This window comes from Typopeltis vanoorti, chromosome 21, assembly GCF_054136105.1.
Source record: "Typopeltis vanoorti isolate ZY-2024b chromosome 21, IOZ_Tvanoo_1.0, whole genome shotgun sequence".
NCBI classification, from domain to species: Eukaryota; Metazoa; Arthropoda; class Arachnida; order Uropygi; family Thelyphonidae; genus Typopeltis; species Typopeltis vanoorti.
This window is the reverse complement of record NC_143569.1, coordinates 88,815,011-88,839,885: the sequence shown is the minus strand read 5'-3', so window position 1 is coordinate 88,839,885 and position 24,875 is coordinate 88,815,011. Positions and strand designations below refer to the sequence as shown.

At 35.1% G+C, this 24,875-nt stretch overlaps 1 protein-coding gene across 1 annotated transcript in view; it reads left to right on the top strand.

The window, feature by feature from the left end:
• Positions 1-24,875, top strand: part of LOC150095090 (unc-112-related protein-like) — a 170,609-nt gene that overhangs the window by 26,811 nt on the left and 118,923 nt on the right. The window contains exons 3-4 of the mRNA XM_090411416.1: positions 9,490-9,723; positions 15,694-15,899. Of these exons, the coding sequence (XP_090267542.1) occupies positions 9,490-9,723; positions 15,694-15,899 (440 nt within the window). The remainder of the gene's footprint in view (positions 1-9,489; positions 9,724-15,693; positions 15,900-24,875) is intronic.

The window sequence follows — 24,875 nt, the reverse complement described above, 5'->3', positions numbered from 1 at the left end:
CACATGCTTGTTTTGTTAATCTTTTCTCTCCCATTCTGTGTAAATTAAGAATAGCAGAAAAACATATCATCATCATCATATTGAAATACTCAGGTCAGAGATAGTTGTAGAAAGTTTTTTTCTCTTACAAAGTAATGGTTACAAAGTAAATTATACTTGCCAAGAAAATGTTTTTTTTTTTTTTTAATCCTTTATCCAAAACTTTTCTACAGCTATCTCTGATCACGTATTTTAATAATAAGGTAATATACATTTTTTGATATGTGTAGGTGGAAAATATATGACTTTGCATTAATTCAACCTTGATATTTTTCTGGCTCTGGCTTCCACTGATCTCAGTTTGGGTCAAAACCAGTCTAAGAAGTATGCTTGCATTATGTTATACTCAGGCAATCAATGTGAGGTCAGAAACCTCTGTATACAAGTAGACTAGTAGGGAAGATACTTCACGCATAAATTTTGTGTGCTTATACTTAGGTAAAAGATTAAAAAAGAATATAATTTCTTGGTAAATATAATAATTGTAATTATTGTTAAAATGCAGGTATCTCCATGGAGTCAGAAGACTCATTGCAGAAGATCCATTATTCACACAATACCTATCATACCTCTCCTTAAAGTTATCCACTGATGAAGTACTCACAGCCACCTCTAGCAATCCATTCATCACCTTTTGTCAAAAATCTAGTTCTAACACCCTTGATAACTACACTCTTACACAATTTCTATGGGTGACCCCTCATTTTCTTCCTTCCTGCCATGTACTGAAAAAAACGTTTAGAGTATGAATCCTATAAAACCCCTTTAATAAGTTATATGTCTCTTCTTATTTGTTTATCAGCTAATTTTAGAACCACAAATCATCAGTCTATTCTCATAGGGAGTATTCCATAGACCTGCCACAACCTTTGTCACTTATCTCTGAATCCTCTCCAACACTACTTCACCCCATAGAATCCAGGTGACCAAATCTGAATGCAGTAGTCCAGATGTGGTCTTATTAAAGCCTTATTATTATTATTATTATTATTACACCCTCCATGGAGTCGACAGACTCATCGTGGGAGGTTCATTCAACTGACAACATATTTATGATATAGAATCTTAAAGTCCTTAACATTCCTTGCATTAACAACACATTCTGATAATGCTTTCCATTATCAGAATGTGTTTCACTGACAATTCTCCATGTAAAAAATCTACTCCTCACACCCTTCTTCACCACACTTTTACATAACTTCCAGGAATGACTTCTAGTTCTTCCCCTCTCACCTTCTACTCTTTTTATAATCCCCTCTGGATTAATCTGATAAAATCCTCTCACCAACTTAAATGTCTCTATCATATCACCTCTCTTCCTCCTATCCACCAAACTCTGCAATCCACATCTCTTCGACCTCTCTCCATAGCCAGTATCCCAAAGTCCCAATATATTGTCTTAGTCACTCGCCTCTGGACCCTCTCCAATGTCTCCACATCACATTGAAAACCAGGTGACCAGATCTGAGCACAATAGTCCAAGTGTGGTCTGACCAATGCCTCATACAGTGGTACAAGCACTTCTTTATCCTTGCATGTTAGAGTACTTCTTATCATCAGCACTACAATGTGCAACCCTAGCAATATGCCCTCTAAACTTCAGTCTACTGTCAACCATCACTCCCAAATCTCTAATCTCATCCACTTCCTGCAGTAGAACACCATCGATATAGTATACAGCCTTATATTTCTGCACTCCAAAATGCAACACCTTGCGCTTATTGATATTAGTTCCTGTTATTGCTTCCTCTTGAGTTCCTCTAATAAAGAGGAACATAACTTCTCACTCTTCCTGCTCATTAGTGTTCTTCAACAACCACGTATCTGATGTGCTGTTTTGGCTACCTTCACAATATGCTCTCTAAACTTCAAGTCCCCAGCCTCATCAGTTTCCTGAAGGTCAGTTCCATCAGTTTTGTACATAGCTTGTGATCTCTTCTTCCCAGAGTGAATCATCTTGCACTTGACCACATTAAACTGGCAGCCATTTATTGGCATTGGCAGCCAATGCTAATCTATTTAAGTCTTCCTGCAGGATCTTTACATCACCTTCATTTTTTTTTTTTTTTTCATTTAAAAACTGGGGAAAACAATTTATCATTTGTTCTTCCCAGTTTTGCATCATCAATAAACAACTGAATAATTTACTTTGTAACCAAGTGGAAAACTTTCTACATATATCTAGGGATTAACAAACTTTATTTAGTCATTAAATTATTTAGACCATTGTTTTTGTGCCCAGAAAGATGTACACTCTACCTGTGTGTGTTTGTACACATACTAGATAGTGGGTTGTGCAATATAATGTCCTCCTGTGATGAGTTCTTAGACTCCATGGATGTGTCAGATAGTATTTCTTCTTAATGCCCTAATTCAGTATTATGGAAGTGAAATGAGTTTTATCATATCATATTATATTACATAAGAGTTTTTATGTTTAAATATTAATTTTTTAATATTTTCCTTTGAAATTCTTGCTGCATAAAGTGTTCATTCTGCATTGGGCAGATCATTATGATTTTGTTTTCCCTCCAAAGAATTAATTAAAATTTACCTCCCTTTCTTTTTTTTTAATTTAATTAAATTTTTGTTTTAAGTTTCTGATATTAATATAACAAGGAGAGAAAACTAATGGATGACCTTCTACTTGAACTACTTAGTTCTCATTAAGTGTTGTGTTGCTAATGTTATTTATTTTTATCACAAAATATTTGTGTGTGTGTGTGTGTGTGTGTGTGTGTGTGTGTGTGTGTGTGTGTGTGTGTGTGTGTGTGTGTGTGTGTGTGTATTAGGCAAGCATTGAAGGGCATAGTTTATTCAGTACATATAACACCTTACTGTAGTTGGTGCTTCATGGTTCAAGGCTAACAGATGTTTTCCATTTATCAAACTGCAGTGGCTGTTTTTAAAATATACACAGATTCTGTTACAGTGTTAAGTCACTAATAAATTGGAAAACGTTGGGATGCCAAAATTATAGAAATAAAATAGCAGTAAAAATACTATTTATTTATTTATTTTTATTTTAAACAATTTGCTTTTGCTTATTTTAAGTGGTATCAGATCATAAATTTTACATTTCAGATTTATGCATTGCTTTCTACTATAATCAATTTATTATTAATCATCATCAACTTTTATATTTTATGTATTATATTTATGAATATGTCTATTTTTCAAATTGGTTTGCTTGTTTTATAAAAGCCAAAACATAAGTTTTCAGGAACAAATGACAAACAAACAAACATTGTTTCTTCCACCTGATACTGGTTAACTTACTTCTACCTGGAAAAAAAGGTCTTGAGAAATTTTTTTTTTTCCATCATAGATCTCTTTCTGCAAATAGCATGACAAAGCCATTCAACCTTAAAAGCATCCTTTTTATAATATTACTTATTTTAATATAAATTTATGCATTAAATTGGAAATAGTTTTTACTCTTAATATCATTTTACATAATAAAATAGTTTAAAAGACATTTAAATTTATTATTAAATTACATTTAATAATAAAGAATTAACTTATTATTATTATTATTATTACAGAAGAAGAGAGAAGGGTTTGCAACAAATTTATTATTAAATTACATTTAATAATAAAGAATTAACATTATTATTATTATTATTACAGAAGAAGAGAGAAGGGTTTCATTCAAAATCATTCTTCAAAACATTCAAATTTACTGGTTACAGTAATTTATTGCTGTAAATTTTTTTAAATATAATTTATTATATATTTTGCAGAGTGGCAGTGTCACCAAAAGTTGATATTTTTGCAGAATTTCTTAAGTAATTGGCACCATAATTTTATTTTTGAAATATTGCTGATAAATCTTTGGATTAATTTTCATATTCTTATGAACGTTGCAGAAAGCTTAACCTGATATTTCTTCCAACTTACTCTGATCGTGGCGTGACATGCAAGGATTTCTTAGTGACTGGTATATAGATGACTACTTATATTAAAACATGGTATTTCTGACACCACCTACAAAAGTAAAGAAAATTCTTTCTAATTAATACTGAACAAAACAATTTGCAACAAATAATTATAAACCTATCTACAATTTTTTATGAGCCTCCCATCCACAAAAGGTTGTAAATCTATTGTACATCTAGGGTTTGAACAAAAATAGTTAGATAATCTGGTAAATCTACTGTAGAAACCAAAAAACATCATACTTTTTCAGTCTCTTCAGGTCTCCAACAAAACAGTGATCGACTCGCAGCAGGTGACTAAAAGTATCTTCTACCTAGAGTTTCGTAAACATTCACGTCATGCAGTGGGATTTGAACCCACACTATTGGATAGAGAATAAGATGCTGTCCACTTGGTCATCTGGGCTCATGGCCCCACATCCTGAAGCAGGCCCCCAGGCTAGGATTTTTGGAGGGCCCCTACCTGTTGCTCAACAGTCTACAGGGTTTAGGATCAATTAGTTTAAATGATAACACAAAAGTAATATTTATTTTAAAAAATGTCAACATGTACATAATACAAACTAATAATAATATTCAAAATTACTTCAAAGTATATTTTCTAGCTTTTGTAGACGCAAATTTATCAATAATGTCAGTAAAATCAACTCGCTTAGCCAAATCATTTTCGATGCACAAAATTACTAGGTGATTAAGTTGTTCTTGGCTACTTCTGCTTCTTTGCCATGTTTTCAACGAATTTGCCAGTCTGCTGAATGATCTCTCAGCTGAAGAAACAGTAACCAGTATTGTGCAAAATAGTTTAATGGTGAGGCAGATATTGGCAAATATACCTTGCAGGTTTTTATCATAAATTGCATTCAGAAGTCTCATCAGACTTGTTTCTGTGTCAAAAACTATCTTATGAATACTTTTAAGGTAAGGAATTTCATTCAGTAACTCTTCTGGCAGAGATCTTTTTCATACATATTCACAAGTTTTTCTGCTTTTGTGATAAGTTGACCATCATCCAAGTTGTGTGAAATTTAAAATAGATGAGAATCATTCACATATATTACCTGCTACTTCAAACTTTGTTTTCAAATCATTCATAATGAATTCCAATACTGGATAAATTACGAAAATTTTGAAATCTTGTTCAGGCTCTACAGTAGTTTTTCAATTTTTGCAAAATTGAGGTTGCACACTGATTGCTTCAGCAACTAATTTTGCTTCTTGAACACTTTCCCATGAGTCACGTAAGTGTTGTATCTCTTGCACTAATTCTCTTATAAGTATGGACTTGACCTCAAGAGATATTTCTTTACTTTGTATAATAATGTTCTTATTGTCAATACTTGCTAGTATTTTGTGCCAAAACATTGTCATTAGCATACCTTTATAAGATCTGAAATATTTTTTGAAGCCTTTAATTGTGTTCAGTGTTGAAGGAGTTAATTCTGTGTCCATCTCTCCGAGAATGACATCTAATATAGCAAGTACACCAGGATAATGTTTAACAATTGGGTGCACAGCTTGAATTCTTTCACTCCACTTTGTTTCTAAAAAAATTTGAAGAGATAGTGGTATGTGTTCCTTTAGTACTTCCCAGCGTGCAGGAGTGTGAGCAAAAAAAGAGTAGAAGCTCTCTATATTCCCAAAAAACATTATAACATCTGGGTTGATTTTGGCAGCACTGACTCCCACACGATTTAGTGAATGTGCTCCTCAGGGAGAGAATAAGGCACATTTGTTCTTTTGTAAAATGCAAGTTTTTATGCCGCTTATTTTTCCACACATATTTGCGCCATTGTTGTAGCCTTGTGAACCGCAATCTTTGAGAGGTATACTGCTTTTTTCCAGAGTTGCGAGTATTTCTTCAGTTATTTTTTCTCCAGTTTTTCCAGTAAAGTTCATGAATTCAATGAAACGTTCATTAATTTGAAATTTGCTTGAGTCTTGGTTTTGTGATATGTATCTGAGAATTAGTACGTTTTATTCATTGTGGGAGATAATTGCATCTCTTCTTTGGTCTAGAATAATTTGGAGAACTTTGTCCTTCGCAAAGGCCAATAAACTCATTTTGTGAAAGAATTGACAGGTTTTCACGACAAGTAAAGTGCATATCCTTTCATACTTTTACCGTCCATCTGATTTTGTTGAACTTTGCTGAGATGTTGTCGTATCACTTCACCGTACTTTCCAATTAATTCTAATATACCTAAGAAATTCCCATTATGAACATCTCCAATCTTTGTGTTCTCTCCTTCAAATGCTAAACCTGTACTTACTTACTTATCCTGGGCGCTGTCAGCCTGGAGGGACTTTTGGCTTCAAGCACCATGTGACACCACTGAGCATGGTCCTCTGCGACTATCTGCCACGTTCCAGCCTGACAGCCTGCAGATCTTCCTCCTCCTGATCCGCCCATCTCCTTCTCGGTCTCCCTGATCAGGGTCGGATCTCCCACACTTGTCTCACAGTCCTTTCAGGGCCCATACGGTGCAGGTGCCCCAGCCACTGAAGACGGCGGGCTCGCAGCTCTGTCAAAACGTCTGCCGAGTTGTACAAAGCATGTATGGCAGCATTAGATCGCCTCCTCTAAACTCCGTCTGCCATGACCCATCCATAGATACGTCGTAGCATCTTATTCTCAAATACTATCAGGTGGTCAGCTTGCCTCACCGTGAGAGTCCATGCTTTGGCACCATAGAGGAGAACAGATCTGATGAAAGTCTTGTATAGTCCCACCTTTGTAGTCCAAGACAGTAAATGCGAGGCGAAAAGGGGATGCACTTGGTAGCAGGCCACATTCGCGGCTTTTACCCGACTCTGGACATCAGCTTCAACTTTGTTGTCTTCAGTCACAATAGACCCTAGGTACCTAAATTCCATCACCCTCTCAAACTGAGCAGCTCTCTCTCTCTCTGATCTGGAGGAGCAGGGTGACTCATGAAAAGGTACCTCGTCTTCTGGGCATTTATCTATAGGCAAATGTCTTCTGCAGCTTCCTCAATACCAGTAACTAGTGCCACTGCATCATCCTGTTGGTGTGCCATGATGTTTAGGTCGTCTGTGTAGCCAAGAATCCTGACCTGCATCCCCATGTTGACTTCACCCACCACTTGCTGTATGTTTCTAATTACTTTTTCCAGCACTAGATTGAAGATAATCAGAGAAAGCCCATCACCTTGCTTTACACCGGTCTGTACTTGAAATGGATTCGACAAGTCACCTTCTACCTTCACTCTTGAACCAGCTACATACACACCTGTACCATTTTTTGGCGTTTTCGAGGAATTCCCAATTCTTCTAACACTTGCCACATTTTTGGGCGTATAATTGAATCATAGACTTTAGAAAAGTCTATGAAAATATTATGGCCCTCCTAGTTATATTCCCAGCATTTTTCAAAAACTTGGTGCATCGTGAAGAGTTGGTCTATTGTAGAACAGTTCCTCCTAAAACCTGTCTGGTAATCACCAAGGCACTCTTCTGCATATGGTGTGAGGCACATTAGCATGTTGTTAGACAGCACCTTGTAGCCAGTCGTCAGCAGTGAGATGCCCTTATAGTTGCCACATTGAGATTTATCTCCTTTCTTATATACAGGGGTGATCAGTGCCCCCTTCCACTCATCCAACTAAACCTCTGGATGATAAAAATAATGTTACGTCTACAATCCGTTGCAGAAGTGCTCTCCACTTATTTGTTTCATATTGAATTTGTAGTTATAAGTCTTTATCGATTCCATGTCCTTTCAATGACTGCAAAAGGGATTTCCAAGCCAGATATTGTTTTCTGTGTTCAGCACTATTTTCCTGAAGAGGCAGCATATCATACAACTTTTTCCGAGGCTTATTTCTAGACAAAAATCCTTCTTGGGCTAAACTTCTTAAGTTCTTGTTGGTAGACAATAAAGAGTTTCTTTCGATACACCCCATGTTAACCATTCTCTTGGAAAATGTTCTCTTGTTCTTTCATCTTTCGTTTTCATATAGTGCAAAGAATCTTGAAATTTCATACCATTAAGATCTCTTAGCATTTCCTTATAAATCTTTTGGAATTCTTGAAAGCTGATAGTTCGTACTATCTCTTGATGCATGTTGTTTGCGATTACTCTGGGCCAAGTACTACTAGGGTTATCAGATTTTTCAACAGGGGCCTGCAACAGAAGCATCAACTGTATCATATTCTTCCATGGTCACTCCTTCTGCAGATTTTTCACTTGTGGCCATTTTTTCTTCAGTTGCAAGAGGTTCACATGTAACAGTCGCTTGACTTTCGACTGCTTTGTGAGTTTCGATTTGACACAGATATTCTGTTTGGATTTCACTGTCACAAACATTATCACCACCTTCACTATGATCAGTACTGGGAATTATGTCCTTTTCGTTTTCAGATTTTAAAAATTTGGTTATGAATTGATGACCTCACAATGCTTTCGATTCTCTCTCGGATTTACGTTTCCTCTTCTGAGCTCCATACTTATGTTTGTACTTTGAATCAGACATTGGATTTTATTTATTTTAACTAGAATGTCTTTGCTTGCTTGAGAGCAATTTATTTAAATATTTTTAATATCTCAAATTTGTATAATCTGAAAAATAATAATAAAGTTTGTTTCATACAAAAAAAATCATAACTGATAAAGCTTTATATTTTCTTTTACTTACTAACTAGCAAAATTTTAATTCAAATAAGACAAATCCTTCTCAAATAAAGAATTTTGTAGAAAATTTTCAGTTGCAGATCAACTTAACCAACTAAATTTATCAAATAAAGCTTTCTTCTCTTTTACGAATAAAATAAAATTCTCTCAGCATCCGTAGCATATGCACCGGTAGGGTAGTGTGCCGGTAACGTCAGTGTGGCATCGGCATTGAAACGACGCCTTGCATAGAAAGCAAGATGGGCGAACGAAAAATGGAAGTTCAAAAGCATAACCATAAGTTTGAAAAGATGGAGAATGGGTTGGAAACAATTGCAAAAGCTAGTAGTCCCTCTCGGCACATATTCATATTTTATAAAGTTTCTTTTTGTCTTTTGTTAGATATGCCCCCCCGTGGGGGCCATGTCTGGGCTAGCAGGTAACAATATTGCAAAACTTTGATAGGTATAACAATGAATGTGTTAATTGTATCATTTATGTTTTAAGTCAAATATAGGAGAATTTAACTGTTTGTACTTTGAATAATTGATGTGTGTTTGAATAACTGTTGTGTGTCCAATTGAAAACTAATGCAAATAATTTAATCATGTAGCTGAGGTAAAATTCATTCTGAGAGAGGGGGGGAGAATTTCAGAAGAGTCCACGTGAGAGTTATTACAATAATGAGGTAATTTCTTATTCAGTCATCTAAACTGTATGACTTGTGATCAAACTAATTTGAGTATTGGGTACATGGTTAATCTGCCTTAATCTTTTTAAAAGAAAAAATTTGTGTACAATCAGCAGTCTCATTATAAAAATAAATTTCAATTTTATAAATCAAGTATTTTTGTTCGAGTATTTAACAAAATGTTTTTACAGATGTTGCAATTGATTGGTCTGATCATGCACTGTGGTGGGCAAGAAAAAACACTTGGCTCAGTCGAACACGTTCCACACTGGACCAGTATGGAGTTCAGGCAGATTCTGTCCTTCATTTTACACCAATGCACAAGACATTGAGGTTGCAGCTTCCTGACCTGAGGTTCATTGATGTAAAAACTGACTTTTCTTGTAAAACATTTGCAGCAGTAATAAAATTATGTAAAGAATTAGGTAAGTATATGTGCATAGTTGAATAAATATTTTATTGAATTAGTGCATTTTTAAAGAAGGAAGATGCATTTTTTAGCAGATAAACCTTTCTGTTAATGACACGCAATACCTTTTTTCAGTATACTTGTAAATGCCAATTATTTTTATTTTTTTTGTCTTCCTATCCACAAAAGGCTATCAATAAACCTATACTACATTTGTACCATGGGTGGGCTAAGGATTTTTTTTCCATTTTTATCAATTTTATATATATATATATATATATATATATTTGTAATTTTGTGCTACCTATATATGACCATATAGTTATCTCAGCTTCAGTGGGTCTAGCTACCACATATAGTTGTCATGTAAAAATAATTCATGCACAAACTTCTGTTTGCATGTGCTAGGATCAAGTATAAATGAAAACAGAAATATAATTTCTCGTGAAGTAAAATATTATGGCTACTAGATTGATTTCGCTCATGCATCTTAATACTAATAATGCCATATTATAATTGACCCCTCCACAATTCTATATTCTATATATAGAAGAAGAAAATGTTGTGGAAAGTATATAATGAGAAAGGTGACTAGCAAACTCATGAACAGTACAAAGCTCAGGCAAGAAAGGTGACAAGAAGCTCATGGCAAGGAAGGTAAAATCAGATTATGAGAAGAATTTGGCCGAGCAGGCCAAAGGAAATCCCGAAGAGTTCTTTTATTATGTGGCAAGTAAGAGGAAGAATGACTGTGGAAGATTAACCTTAATGAGTAATGATGGTCACAAGGAGATGGAAGCCAATAAAATAGTCGAGTTACTGAGTGACCACTTTGCAAGCATATATCTTCATAGTGAGGTTACTGCTTTAACCTATGTGACAGACACTAATGGGGGAACAGAGGTGGAAGAATTGGAGGTCTTTACAATATTGCAAAATCTCAGTGTAAATACGGCTGTGGGATTAGATGGGATATCAGCTAGGGTTTTGCGAATATGTGCAAGAGAACTGCCAATGCCTTTGACTAAGCTGTTTAATTTAAGTCTCAGCTCTGGTAGAGTTCCAAGGGAGTGGAAAGAGGGCATATTCCTTTGCATAAGGGAGGTTCTAAGACTACAGTAGCAAATTATAGACCAATCAATATCTCAGACGTTGTGGTAAAAGTATTAGAAAAATTGGTAAAAAAGAGAATCCAAAAATGGGTAGATAAAAATATGATACCGAGTGAGGGTCAACATGGCTTTGTGAAGGGTCGGTCATCCCTTCATAATTTACTTTTTATAATAGCATAACAGCTCAGTTGGATAAAGGAAATGGCTACACGACGATTTTGCTGGATTCTGCAAAGACATTTGACAGAATACCTCATGCAAATTAGAACAAATGGGGGATAGATATGACACTGGTTAAGTGGATAAGAGGGCGGCTGCTGGACAGATATCAAAAAGTGGTATATGGAAGGGCAGAATCGAGGCAAAAGCAGGTGACTAGTGGTGTGCCACAAGGTTCAGTGCTGAAACTACTGCTGTTTAATTTATACATAAATGATGTAGGAAAAAACCCGAAAGGAAATATTCAGTTGTTTGCTGATGATGCAAAATTAAGTACAGTAATAGTTAATCAAGGCAATCTGGAGAGCTTGCAGGACGATTTAAATAGGCTGTCAGTATGGGCAAAAGATAATTGCTGTGGCTCGTTGGTCTAGGGGTATGATTCTCATTTTGGGTGCGAGAGGTTCCGGGTTCATATCCAGGATGAACCCCAAGATTTTCGCTGCCTGGCTTGCTGAGTGGTTAGCGTATCTGCTCTCCAACCAAAAGGCTACAGGTTCGAATCCTGCCGTGGGCATGGACGTTTGTGAAAAATACTAGTGGTGGTGGTCGGCGGTAGATGGCGTTGGTGTAGATGACAAACGTAGTTGAGTGGTAGTGACAAACAGTTGTGGAGTTGGTGCCCTCCCTCGACGAGTCCTTGGACTCGTTGGAGGTGCTATGTAATAATAATAATAATGGGTGTCAGTTTAATGTCGAGAAATGTAAAGTTATGCACTTTGGGATAAATAGATTATAAGCCCATTTATCACATTTAGGGGTGGTGGTAGACAGGGAGTTAAAGTTTAGAGGAAATATTGCTAAAGTAGCATATAAGATTACTTGGTTAGTGAAGAACACATTAACAAGTAGAGATAAAGAAGTTGTAATTCCTCTTTATAAGGCCTTGATATGCCCACATCTGGATTACTGTGCTCAAGTCTGGTCCTCTGGGTTTCTTGGGGATGTGGAAGTGGTGGAGAGAATTCAGAGGCGAGTGATCAAGATGGTGAGTGACCTGCGGAGTGTTCCCTGTGAGGATAGATTGAAGGTGTGTGGATTGCAGAAGTTGGTTGATAGGAGAAAAAGAGGGAATATGATAGAAATATTTAAGTTGCTTAAAGGATTTTATAGAATAGATGCAGGGGAAATGTTTGAGCATTTGGCTAGAGGGACCAGAACAAGGGGTTATCCATGGAAGTTGAATAAAGGTGTGGTCAGTAGGGAGGTGTGAGGACTAGATTTTTTGCTTGGAGAGTAGTGAATTAGTGGAATGGGTTGCCAGAGTCAGTTGTAAGTGCTTTTTCTGTTAATGAGTTCAAGGAGAGGTATGATAAATTGTGTGGATAGATTGAATCTTCCACAATGAGTCTTCGGACTCCATGGAGGTGCCTGTATAATAATAATAATAATATGAGCTTGCAAGGAAATTCTTGCTAGCCCATATAGAAACTTCTGATTTTTACCTTACTGGAGATTTAGACTTGCAGCCTTGATGACAAGCTCTATTTCGTTAATCACCAAGGTTGGAAAACTTTTATTTTATAATATTTGTAAAAAAGATAATTCAGATTTACATTTATGATTTAATGTTCCATTTACAAAGGACAATTCAAAAGTTTTAGGAATTTATTTTTATATAATATTGTATTTTATAATAAACAGTTATACTTGTTCTTTATTCCAAGTTAAAGGTTTTGTTCTTGCAAGCATGTTTTATTTGTAGACAACTTTTAGTTATAGACAAACACTGCTATAAAAGACTTGCTCATTATAACATATTATTGGAAATTCCAGCCACATCAATTCTGATAATACTTTGCCTAAAGAAATTCACTAAAGCAAACTGTTTGGTCTCTACAAATTTGCTCTTGTTTTTATAGAATAAGTGGCCATGTCTAGTTCCATAAATTTTAATTTATATATTGTTGGCCGAGTGGTTAGCATATCCGCTTTCAAGTAAAAAGGCTGTGGGTTCGAATCCCACTGTGGGTATGAATGTTTGTGATTGTCTGTGAAAATATTAGTGGTGGTGGTCGACGGTAGATGGCATTGATGTAGATGATGACAGTAGTTGCAGTTCATTGTAGTTGGTGAATTCGAGTGGTGGAGATGGTGAGTTGTGGAGTATGATGAGTCTTTGGATTTCCTGGAAGTGTTATGTAATAATAGTAATATAATGTTTTCAAAGTTTAAAATACTATTGTTAAAAACATCTGCAAAGTGAAAGGCCGGAATGCTGATACAAAGCACACTACATTTGACTAGTTCACAAAGCAAAATACCAGCAACATCACTTGTAAAGATCATCCATATTCGAGATGGCTGTTCTCAGTTGGTCTAAGATTCTGCATCAAGTTATCATTGTCAGTTCAGTAACTACATTTGTAGATTGAGTGAAATTAGCACTCCAAGGAAAATATAATTGTAATTTTCATCAGCTTAACAAGGTCAGCAGAAGCTATCAAAATGTTTTGCATAAATTGGCAGTACTAGAATAAGTTCACTATTGATGCATCTAGGAATTACAAATCCTTGATTAAGTATTTCCTCATTTAAATTGTTACCTGTGAAGAAAAGTGAGTCTACTTCAATTCAATTCCAAGATCACTAAATCACAATGTGAAATGGAACTCTTGGTCTTGACAAGAGATTGATTCAAGAATAAGGTCTTGTTGGACATTTGATTTTGAGGCTATAGTCCACTTTTAGCTGGTTTCAGAAGACCCTGCCATCAGTGTCAACTTCTTTTCTCAATAGCTATTATGAGCATGTGTCTGTGTGACTATCAGACAACTGGTCAATTTTGGATGTAAGAAAAAAATTGTATACTACCATTTTTTCAACCTGTTTCAACTTTAGCATTCTCAAAAACTGGGTCAGTGTTGAAGTTGAAATAGATTAGAGAGAATCTTTTGTTTCCAAGAAATGGGCCTGATATTATAAGAAGATCAGACTGCTTGCATAGAACATAATAGTTTATATTTTGTTGAATAACAGTTTTTCAAATGTAATTTTATGAAGCATTAAAATTAAAATTTAAAAATTTTACAATTGACAATGCTTTGCCAAAAGAAATTCACTATAGCAAACTTCTAGTCACTACAAATTTGCTATTGTTTTTATTGAATTCTGAATCATTTTGGATTCCTTTGGATTAAATATATATATATATTTTTTAAATTCTGATTTGTTTGGGTTGTTTCTCTCTTCATTTTGCTTGCCTTTTGATAAAGTTTATATGGTAAAAGTATCTGGTAATAACTTACCAAGTTTAAATTATATATTTAGTTTAATCCTTTATCCAAGTGTAAACAAACAAAGTTTGCACCTGAAGTATCTTCAGGATGGGGCAACTCGTGGCAAAGATGGACTGAGTTCACATCACTTTCCTTAGTATCCCATAATGCAAAACACATCTCCTTGTGGACATGTATAATGCTATGTATTTTGGGAAGGGTCACTACCCAGACCGGTTTCGACCTTTATTGGTCTTTATCCCTTTATCTCTTCACTGGGAGCCAGACCCAGAGGTGATACCAAGGTTGAAGCAATGCAGAAGTCATATTTCCATATGCCAGTTGCCAAAAGGTGTCACACCTTTATTATTAAATTACTCTGGATTAGAGAAAGATGTTGGGAGTTTTGCACTTGGTTAGACCCCATCCTGAAGATACTCAGGGTGGGATAAAGGATTAAACTAAATATATAATTTTTAGTCTAACCAAGTGAAAAAACTTCCATCTTACCAAGTTTAGTTTAGTGATGGAAACTAATTTTTATCACTACAACCACTCAGAACTTGTTGACCATGCTTTAGACATTTGCCATAGAACTGGAAAAAAGCCACTCTACTTCATTGCAGCAAATATAAATATGAAAGACTTTTCCTTGAGTCTGCTTCTGCCTTAGGAAACTATCCTAACCTCAATAAATTTGGATGCATGAAACTACTCCAAATTTGGGAACCTCTCATCCTCTACACTTCAGCCCCACAGCCAAGGATGTTGAATTTAGCCCACTAGAGGACACTATTTAGGACTTTAGGCCTACTCTTAGTTGACATGCTTCATTACTTAATGTAGTGCTTGCATGCATGTATCTTATGTTTTTTCTTCCCTGACGATAGCAATTTGACTTTGCTGAAATATTGGAAATATTAAATTTATTTTAGTAATAATAGGGTAATAACAATATTATTATTACCCCAAGACCTCATGGAGTCAAAGACTCATCTGGGAGGTCCTTTCATCACACACAGAGCTCATCATATCATGCCTTGAACACATTCAAACTCCTTGCAGACACCACACTGTCAGGCAAGGCATTCCAATCATTTACAACTCTGCACGAAAAAAACCTGCCTTGCACACCCTATTTATTATGTGACACCTCCATAGAATATAGTAGTGTACATTGTATTTTCTTAAGAAATATAGCTATGAATAGCAAACGTATAAGCCTTACCACCAGACATAAAAAAATACCACAGAATGAGATGAATTTTGTTCAGGCAATAACACAATATAAAGCTTGTAGTGCTCATTAATATTTGCTTACACTTCTATTTTCTTGAATATTTCCTGCTAGCTAATATTCTTAGTTAAGATACCGACCATTGTGCTAAGTTCTAGTGTGTGTGTGTGTGTATATATTTATTTTTTTTTTTAATAAAGGAATACGACATCCAGAAGAGCTATCCCTTTGTCGTCCACTTGTGCCTGAACATCTGAAAAGAAACTTCCGTGCAATTGGAGTCAGTCCAAGGCAGCGCAGTAAAGAACCTACTGCTGGCATGAATCTTAGTCAGAACAATATCAATAATAATACACCAGAAAAACCCAATTCTGACACTTTAACACCTGGATCAACCTTAAACAATGTGAGCATTTATTTTTGCTATTATTACATTATAGTTGATTATGTATATGTAGTAAATATAAAAACAAATTTTTATATATGCATGACATGAACTTGATTTTGTTTATAATAATATTTAAAAACATTTTATATTTCTGTACAAATTTATCATATATTTAAAACTATAATGATATTTTCATGAGGGAGGAGGGATCTTATTACACATAAAAAATACTGTTTTGAAAACATTAAATAAAACATTGAAGTGCTTCTGTTTATTAATTCTTTTATTCACGTTTTTGGTCTCTTCTAATCTCTAATCTTAAAAAATTTATTTTCCTTTAGTAATTTTGCTCATATGTGGTACTGTCTGGTTTCTTACCTCAGTTCATTGAATTCAGAAACATTATTATTATTTTTCCATGTAGGATAGGATAGTTGCAATTAATTTTTGTGCCAGTAATTACATCACCTTATTCCACTACTTTTTACACAAAACAAAGAGGATCAAAACACATAAATATGTATTGAATAAACCTTTTAACACTTAAGATTGCCCTATTCTTAATAAGACTTCATTAATTCTAGATTGCAACATATGCAAAATCACAGATTAAAAGGAGGGAGAGGGAAAGCCACATACATTGCCACTGCATTTATTTAAAAAATTATTTATATTATAACAAAATTGATTATTTTACCTTATATTAATGCTTTGGGTTCACTTGATCATAATATTGACAAATATCTCTAGTTTCTTTTCTTTCTTTTTTATTTTCACAAAAAAGAAAAAAGAAACTAGAGATATCTTGAAATTTAAAATTCTGTGTAAAAAGCTATTTAGGCACAATATTTAGTGAAGATGGTAAATTATTATTATTATTATTAACATCTGATCTCCATGGAGTCAGAGACTCAATGTGGGAAGTACACACTATTGCACACAATGCCCATTCAACCGTGCCTTAAATGGATTCAGTGTGTCTACATTCACAACACACTCAGGCAATGCATTCCACTTACCAACCACTATCCATGCAAAGAACCTTCTCCTCACTCCTCTGCTCACACCCTCCTTATACAATTTCTAGCAATGGCCTCTTGTTCTACTCTCCTCCCATTCTATGAAAAATCTCCTCTATATCAACCTGATAACAACCCTTGACTAGATTATATGTCTCAATCATATTCCCCTCTCCACTTCCTCCTATTCATGAGACTTTGCAACTTACATTCTCTCAATCTGTCCTTGTATTCCACATTCCAAAGACTACTGACCAACTTTGTGAATCTTCTCTTGATCCTTTCCAACAAATCCTCATCACCATGAAAACCCAGGGACCAAATCTGTGCACAATAATCCATATGAGGCCTGATCAAGGCCTTATACAATATGGCATCATAATTCTCTAATTGCTTCATTGAAAGAACTTTGAGTAGTTTTAATATGTCTTCCTCTTCAAACACAGAGGAAATAACGCGCATTACTATCCCTTATGTACAAGGCATCAGTGAACGTATAGCAAAAGTTTTAAAACAACTGAATATTTTTGTTGCCTTTCGACCGTTTAGAAAAATCTCCACCTTTCTCACTTCTCCTAAGGACAAGCTTCCACATCTTAATCATCCAGGTGTCTACCAGATTCCGTGCTCTTGTGGATTATCTTATTTCGGACAAACGGGAAGATCTGCCTCTATTCGGCTAGAAGAACACCAATCTTATATTGAATACTTTAAACCTGAAAAGTCTGGACTTTCTGAACATGCCATCTTCACTAGACACAGAGTTCATTGGAGAAAGACAAGAGTTCTTCACAAAAGTCAGTTTCTCATGGAACGCCTTTATAAAGAAACATGTGAAACTCTACTTCATTCTCCTAACTTAAACAGATCCGACGGCTTACATCTATCCCCTTTATGGGAGATAGTACTTTACAAATCAGCTAATCTTTCCTAACTTTTTATTGTATTATTATTATTATTATTATTTTTTTTTTTTTTAGGAAAGTTATTGACCTTTTTAGTTATCTTACACCAGCTACTTAGGTGGCGCTTTTTGGAAATGTCAGTTAGTGTTTAATTTTGAGCTTAATGTACTGAAGATGCCTGTGACACAGACGAAAATTATACTAATAAATAATCTTTCTACGCGAGTTTTTTCCGTTATTTATTGTGTACCGATATGTCTACTCATGGTTTATTTCTGCATGTCAGGGTCATCTGACATGCAGAATATTCAACATTCCAGAGATCAGTAACTATTTTAGTCAACTGCCTCTGCACTCTCTCCAACATCTCTTCATCCTTTCGAAAGCCAGATGATCAAATCTGCACGCAGTAATCCATACTTGGCCTAATCAGAGCCTTATACAATGGAACAAGAATCCTCTGCCAGAATTCACTGTGTTGTCTTCACAATTTTGGCAGTATGTCCTCTAAATTTTAGATCATTATCCACCATAACCCCCATGATCTATTTCCTCCACCTCAAACAATATATCCCTACAAAGAGCAAATTCCCACTCCCGTGCCTATTCACAGTCTGTTCAAGTCTTCTTGTAAGGCTACAACATCTGCTCTACTCCTCATAGTTTGTCCCAACTTTGCATCATCTGCAAACAACTGTATATCCCCATTCAAATCTTCCACAATATCATTAACATACAGGTTAAACAGCAATGGCCCTTTAACAAGACTCCTGAGGCACACGACTAGTGACTTTCCTCTTTTTATATGGCCTAATTTTGTTCATCCTTTGATTGTTCTTAAAAATCTCATTTCTGCTACCTGTATTTTACTTTTATCTTTCTTTTTTAACAGTCCGTATTTCTGAACCATATAATACAGTGAAAGTGGCTATTATTTTATAAAATTTAAGTTAGGTTTCTGGTCTTGTGTTTTTATTCAGTGTCCTTTTAATTGTTCCGCAGACTTTCTGAAATTTCTTCATTTTTCTCATTTATATCTTTGTCGTTTAGCTATATTATTATGTAGCTGCCCAGATAATTAAACTGTTATCCGTGTTCTATTATTTTATCTTCTATGACTATTTTTAATGTAATATGATCATGACCTTTAAATGGTATGACTTTATCTTTAATCTTTAAATTGCATTTTTAGCTTATTTTGTTCAATTCATAAACTGATTTTTGAAGATCATCTTAATTGTCTTGCAATGGTTAACTGATAACTTGTTTTTTTGTTGTTTTCCTTATTTTAGTAATTTTATCAATATATATGAGGGTGGACTGAAAAGTTCTGATAAAAAAAAAAAATAGAACAAAATTGATATTAAAGCAACTGATATGTTAACCACAAGAAAGAGCATATCTTAAAACCCTTAACCCCAATGTTGCATCAAATTGTAATAATTGTTTCTTTTCCTTTTACGATATATAAGATATATATGGTTCTACCACAATTCCTTCATGGTAATTAAGCACAACTTTTCAGCACACCCTCGTATGTGTGTGTGTGCTGGGGGGGATTCTGCTTCCCTGGCACCTATGGTCCCCCCCCCCCCGAGTTCTGGGCTGGTAAGCCGATTCTCCTTCAATTCTGATGACTCAAGACACATGACAACAATGTGTTTGACTCATGAAGGCAAACACATTGTTGGACGTTTCAAAACAGTGAAGAGACAAAAACGTGACATAAAAACATTCCAAATTTCGGCTTATCTTTTTATATATATGGAATATATATATATATATATATATATATATTGATAAATTCTTCTGATCAACTGGATACTTGTTTTATTGTGGTTTTCCATATTTTAGTAATTTTAGATGCATATATATATATATATATATATATATAATAGAGTTGGTGATAAACTGCATCCCTATCTTGCACCTTGATTAATTTCACTGTTGTCGTGGCATTTAATTTCACAAGGCCTGGACGGAAGGATGAATTCCAGATGATTGGCATAGAGCTCTCATAGTACCGATATTTAAAAAGGAAATAAAACTCAATGTGAGAATTACAGAGGTAGTTCATTACTGAGTGTTCCTGGTAAGATATATGCAAGTATACTTGAGAAATGGTTGAGATGGATTGTGGAAGAAAAGCTTGGTGAAGAACAAGCTGGATTCTGGCAAAATAGAGGCTGTCAGGATCAGATTTTCAATTTATGACAAATAGTTGAGAAATCATGGGAATATAACAAAGATCTGTTAAGTTTTGTAGATCTGGAAAAGGCATATGACAAGGTGCCAAGAGATAAGCTATTCAAAACACTGCAGTTGTATGGTGTCAATGGAGCATTATATCAAGCAATACTTAGTCTTTATTTGAGTTGTAAGTCAGCAATTAGAATTGAAGGAAGTACAGGAAGATAGTTTAATGTTAATTCTGGAGTGAGACAAGGATGTACATTATCCCTCCTGTTATTCATTATCTATATGGATCACATTATGAAGGAAACTGGTATTAAACATGATATCAGAATTGGAGATGTTAATGTCAGCTCTTTGCTTTATGCAGACGATGTTATACATCTAAAATCCGCTACAAGTTTGCAAGATTCCCTGACTAAAGTGAATAACTGTTGTAATAGATATGGTATGAATGTCAGCATTAAAAAGACAAAGACAATGAAAATAGGCAGAAACATTGAAAATATCAACTGCATTGTGAATGGAGAACTTATTAGAACAAGTAAAACATTTCAGCTACTTAGGCAAGATTTTTAGTGAACATAATCACTAAAAATATATAGACAACAGAATCAACAAAGCTGATATGGTATGGTAGGAAGTCAACTGAATAAATTTATATGGAATAAGAGAAATTAGTTGTATACAAGACGATATTCAAGCCAATTTTAACTTATGGATCTGAGAACTGGGTCAGAAGTAAAACACTTGACCAAAGACTAGAGACTGCAGATATGAGAGTCCTGAGAAAGATTAGGGGTGCGAACAGATGGCATCAATGGCAATTTCATATTAAAAATGAGGATATTAGGAAAGAACTAGACATTGTCAGCATCCAGGAATGCATTAGCAGAACTAATCTCAGGTGGTATGGTCACTTAAACAGAATGGAAGAGGAAAGATTAGCAAAACAAGTGTTCTCTGCCAGGTTGGCAAGAAAAAGACCCAGAGGAAGACGAAGATATAGGAGGATTGATACAGTAAAAAATGCCTTAGAAGATTGAAATATAAGATGTGATAACGTTGGAGTCGTGACAGGTAACAGACTGATTTGGAGGAAAATTGTAGATAGGAAGTTGGTAATGATGTAATTTTTCATGTAGTACTATCATATCCTGTACACACCTAAAGGGTGTATATCAACAATTTGATGATGATGATGATGATTCTAACTTTAATTTTTAACCTAATCGTAACTTTATTTACATATAAACTTAGTATAGCTTATATGAAATATAATAGATATCCTTGTTTCTTCATTATACTGCAAACTTTTTTCTCTATGTATTTTATCAAAAACTTTCTCATAATCTGTAAATGCTGAATGAGTCTCCAAATTAAATTTTCTTTTTTTTTTTAATAATTTATTTTAAAACATAGATATTGTCTATATATAGACTTCCATGTCTAGAACCATTTTGCTCTTCTGAGAGTAGAACATTTTACTGTATGTTTTGTGACCTTATTTAATAAACTTATTCCTTTGTTATTTCCATAGTCATTTCTATCCTCTTTCTTAAATATAGATGTAACCTTAGCTTTTAACCAACCTATTGGAACTTCACATTTCCTCCAATGGTTATTCATTAGCTTTAAGAATCTTTGATGTAAATATTCCCCTGGTACTTCCAAAGCTCTGTATTTGTATCATCAAATCCAATCGATTTTTTCTTTTTTGATACCTTTACCCAGAATGACTTTTCACTTGTAGATGCATAAATTTGTTTAATAATCAGTAAATCAAGTAGGGGTTAAATGGATGAATAACACCATTAAGCTTGAGCTGCAAAAAAAGAAACAACTGTGGAGGGAATTTAAGGAGAAAGGTGACCTGCAGGCTCATGAATGGTATAAAGTGCAGGCCAGAAGGGTGACAAGTGGTAAGAAAAGCAAATGGGGATTATGAAAGGAAATTAGCCATGCAAGCTAAAGAGAATCCCAAACAGTTTTTTCGATATGCTGCAAGTAAGAGAAAAACTGTATACAGCAGAATGATTTTAAGGAATACCATACCGGCGGTAGGGAGGTCACTGAATCAATTGATATAGTGGAATTACTGAGTGAGCACTTTGCAAGATTATATCATCCAGGTGGTGACATTGAAGGAATGAAGGAACCATTAGTTTATACAGGAATTGTGGTGAATGAAGTGGAGGTGAATAGTCTATTACAAAACCTTAATGTGAATACATCTGTGGGATTGGATGGTATACCAGCATGGGTCTTAAGTGAAGCAGCTAAAGAATTGTCAGTGCCCTTGACCATATTGTTCAATCTGAGTCTTGAGTCTAGTTTAGACCGATCAGCATATCAGGAATCATTGTCAAGGTCTTGGAGAAAGTAGTCAAGAGTAAAATACAGAATGAATTGATGAAAATGAGATACTGTATGAGGGACAGCATGGTTTTGTGAAGGGTAGATCATGCCTCAGTAACTTGCTCAAGTTTTATAGCACTGTGACGGCTGAACTGGATAGGGGTAATGGGTTTACAGTAATACTGCTGGACCTGGCTGAGGCCTTTGACAGGATACCACATGGAATTCTAATCCGTAAACTGCAACATATGGGGATGGATATAGGGGTGGTGAGATGGATAGGTGGGTGGTTGATAGAGAGAGATCAGAGAGTAGTTTATTCAGGAGTAAAGTCCAAAAGATGGCCTGTGACTAGTGGTGTGCCACAAGGTTCTATTCTTGGACCACTACTATTTAATTTGTTCATCAATGATATGGGAATGGATCTGAGAGGAACAATTCATTTGTTTGCTGATGATGCAAAGTTGGGTAGCGCAATAGTAAATGCAGATGATGTCAGAATTTTGCCGGATGATTTGGATAGATTGGAGGACTGGGCTAAGGAGAATGGATGTCAATTTAATCTGGGAAAATGTAAGGCTATGCATTTTGGGATGAAAAGATTAGCAGCAGTATACCACATTGGTGGAACAGTACTCCACGAGATTGATGAGGACAGGGATTTGGGAGTGTTGGTGGATAGGGAGTTGAAGTTTAGGGGGAACATTGCAAACGTGGCTAAATCAGCTCATCAAATCACTTGGCTGCTAAAAAAATACATTGACGAGCAGAGACAAGCAAGTTTTTGTTCCTCTGTATTGAGCCTTGATAAGACCCATCTTGACTACTGTGCCCAGATTTGGTCGCCTGGATTTCTTCTAGATGGGGAGGAGGTGGAGAGGATCCAGAGGCGAGTGACCAAGATGATAGCAAGTCTATGGAATGAACCTTATGAGAACAGGTTGAAGATTTGTGGGTTGCAGAAATTGGTTGATAGGCAGAAAAGGGTAGATATGATTGAGACATTCAAATTACTAAGGGGTTTCTATAGGATTAATTCAGAGGATATTGAAAACAGGACTGGTGGTGGGAGCACTAGGAGCCATCCATGGAAGCTGGGCAAGAGTGTGTTTAGTAAGGGTGTTAGAGCTAGGTTTTTTACTTTTAGAGTGGTGAATGAGTGGAATAAGCTACCAGAGTCTGTTTGGGTGCTATGACTGTGAATGAGTTCAAGGCAAAGTATGATAGGTACTCTGTGAATGTTGAATAGTTGATGAACATGATGTTCAGGGGCCTCCCTCGATGAGTCTAGGGACTCCTTGGAGTTGCTCGTAATAATAATAATATTTTTAAGCACTCATACATGTATAAATGGCATAAAGCATTTACTTATGTTAGATACTCAAATTTTAATAAAAATAATACTTCTGAACAGTTTATAATTCACAGTGAAATACCAGAACACACAGAGATGCAGTGAGCAATAATGTCATAAATAAACTTGTAGACCATGAAAACTGTGCCTTGATTGATTCACAGAAAAGCATTCATATGAGTGAATGTAGCATCATATAAATGGGCACTGGTCATAATTTAAGGTTGCCATATGAGTGGTTTGCTATAAAGCAAAGCATCGTAATGCGGGGTATTATTAATGCTGATTTCTTCATTGTTATTGTCTGTTAACAAGTTTGGGTTATACCATAAATTCTTATAATGTTGTTTTATAAATTCTTATATTCATTGTTTCTCTTATATTTTTATTGATGCTATATCTCTTTCTTCATTGTTTAATTTTCTATTATTTTGTAGGCTGTATCTTATCTTCTGTTTTATTAATAAATCTATCCCAAGAATGTTGATGAACGTTCTTTATTATGGTTTTAGCAATATTTCTATAGTTTTGTTTTGTGTTTCCTTTCTGTATTTTTGAAGAAATGATTTATGTGCTACTTGATTTTTTTATTGCATTTTCTGTATCTATGTTAAAATTTTAATGTTTTTTTTTTTTTCTAAGCACTTCAGAAGCCGCCTTATGAATTATTTTTATTAACGTTTTCCATTCTTCTTATATTATCATCAGTTTCCTGATATGTACCTTCAAGGGCATTCACACTACTATGACAGGACTGCATGATTAAGTTTACATTATTATAAATCTCGATCAATAATTTTTCCTCCAGATTGGTCTATTACTTGTCATATCTAACACTTTGTTCTTCTAAGGCACTTCTGACTGAATCAATCCACCTAGGTGTTGATCTTCCTCTGGGTCACTTTCTTGGCATCTTTAGCATCAAACACCTGTTTTGCTAACTTTCCTCTTCAGTTCTGTTTAAGTGGCCATACCACCTTATTTTTGGTGGTGGTAGACAGAGAGTTAAAGACTATAGGACATAATGCTAAGGTGGTCCATAAGATTACTTGGCTATCGAAGAACACATTAACATGTAGAGATAAGGAAGTTGTTATTCTTCTTTATAAGGAATTGATACATCCACATCTGGATTACTGTGCTCAGGTCTGGTTTCTTGGGGAAG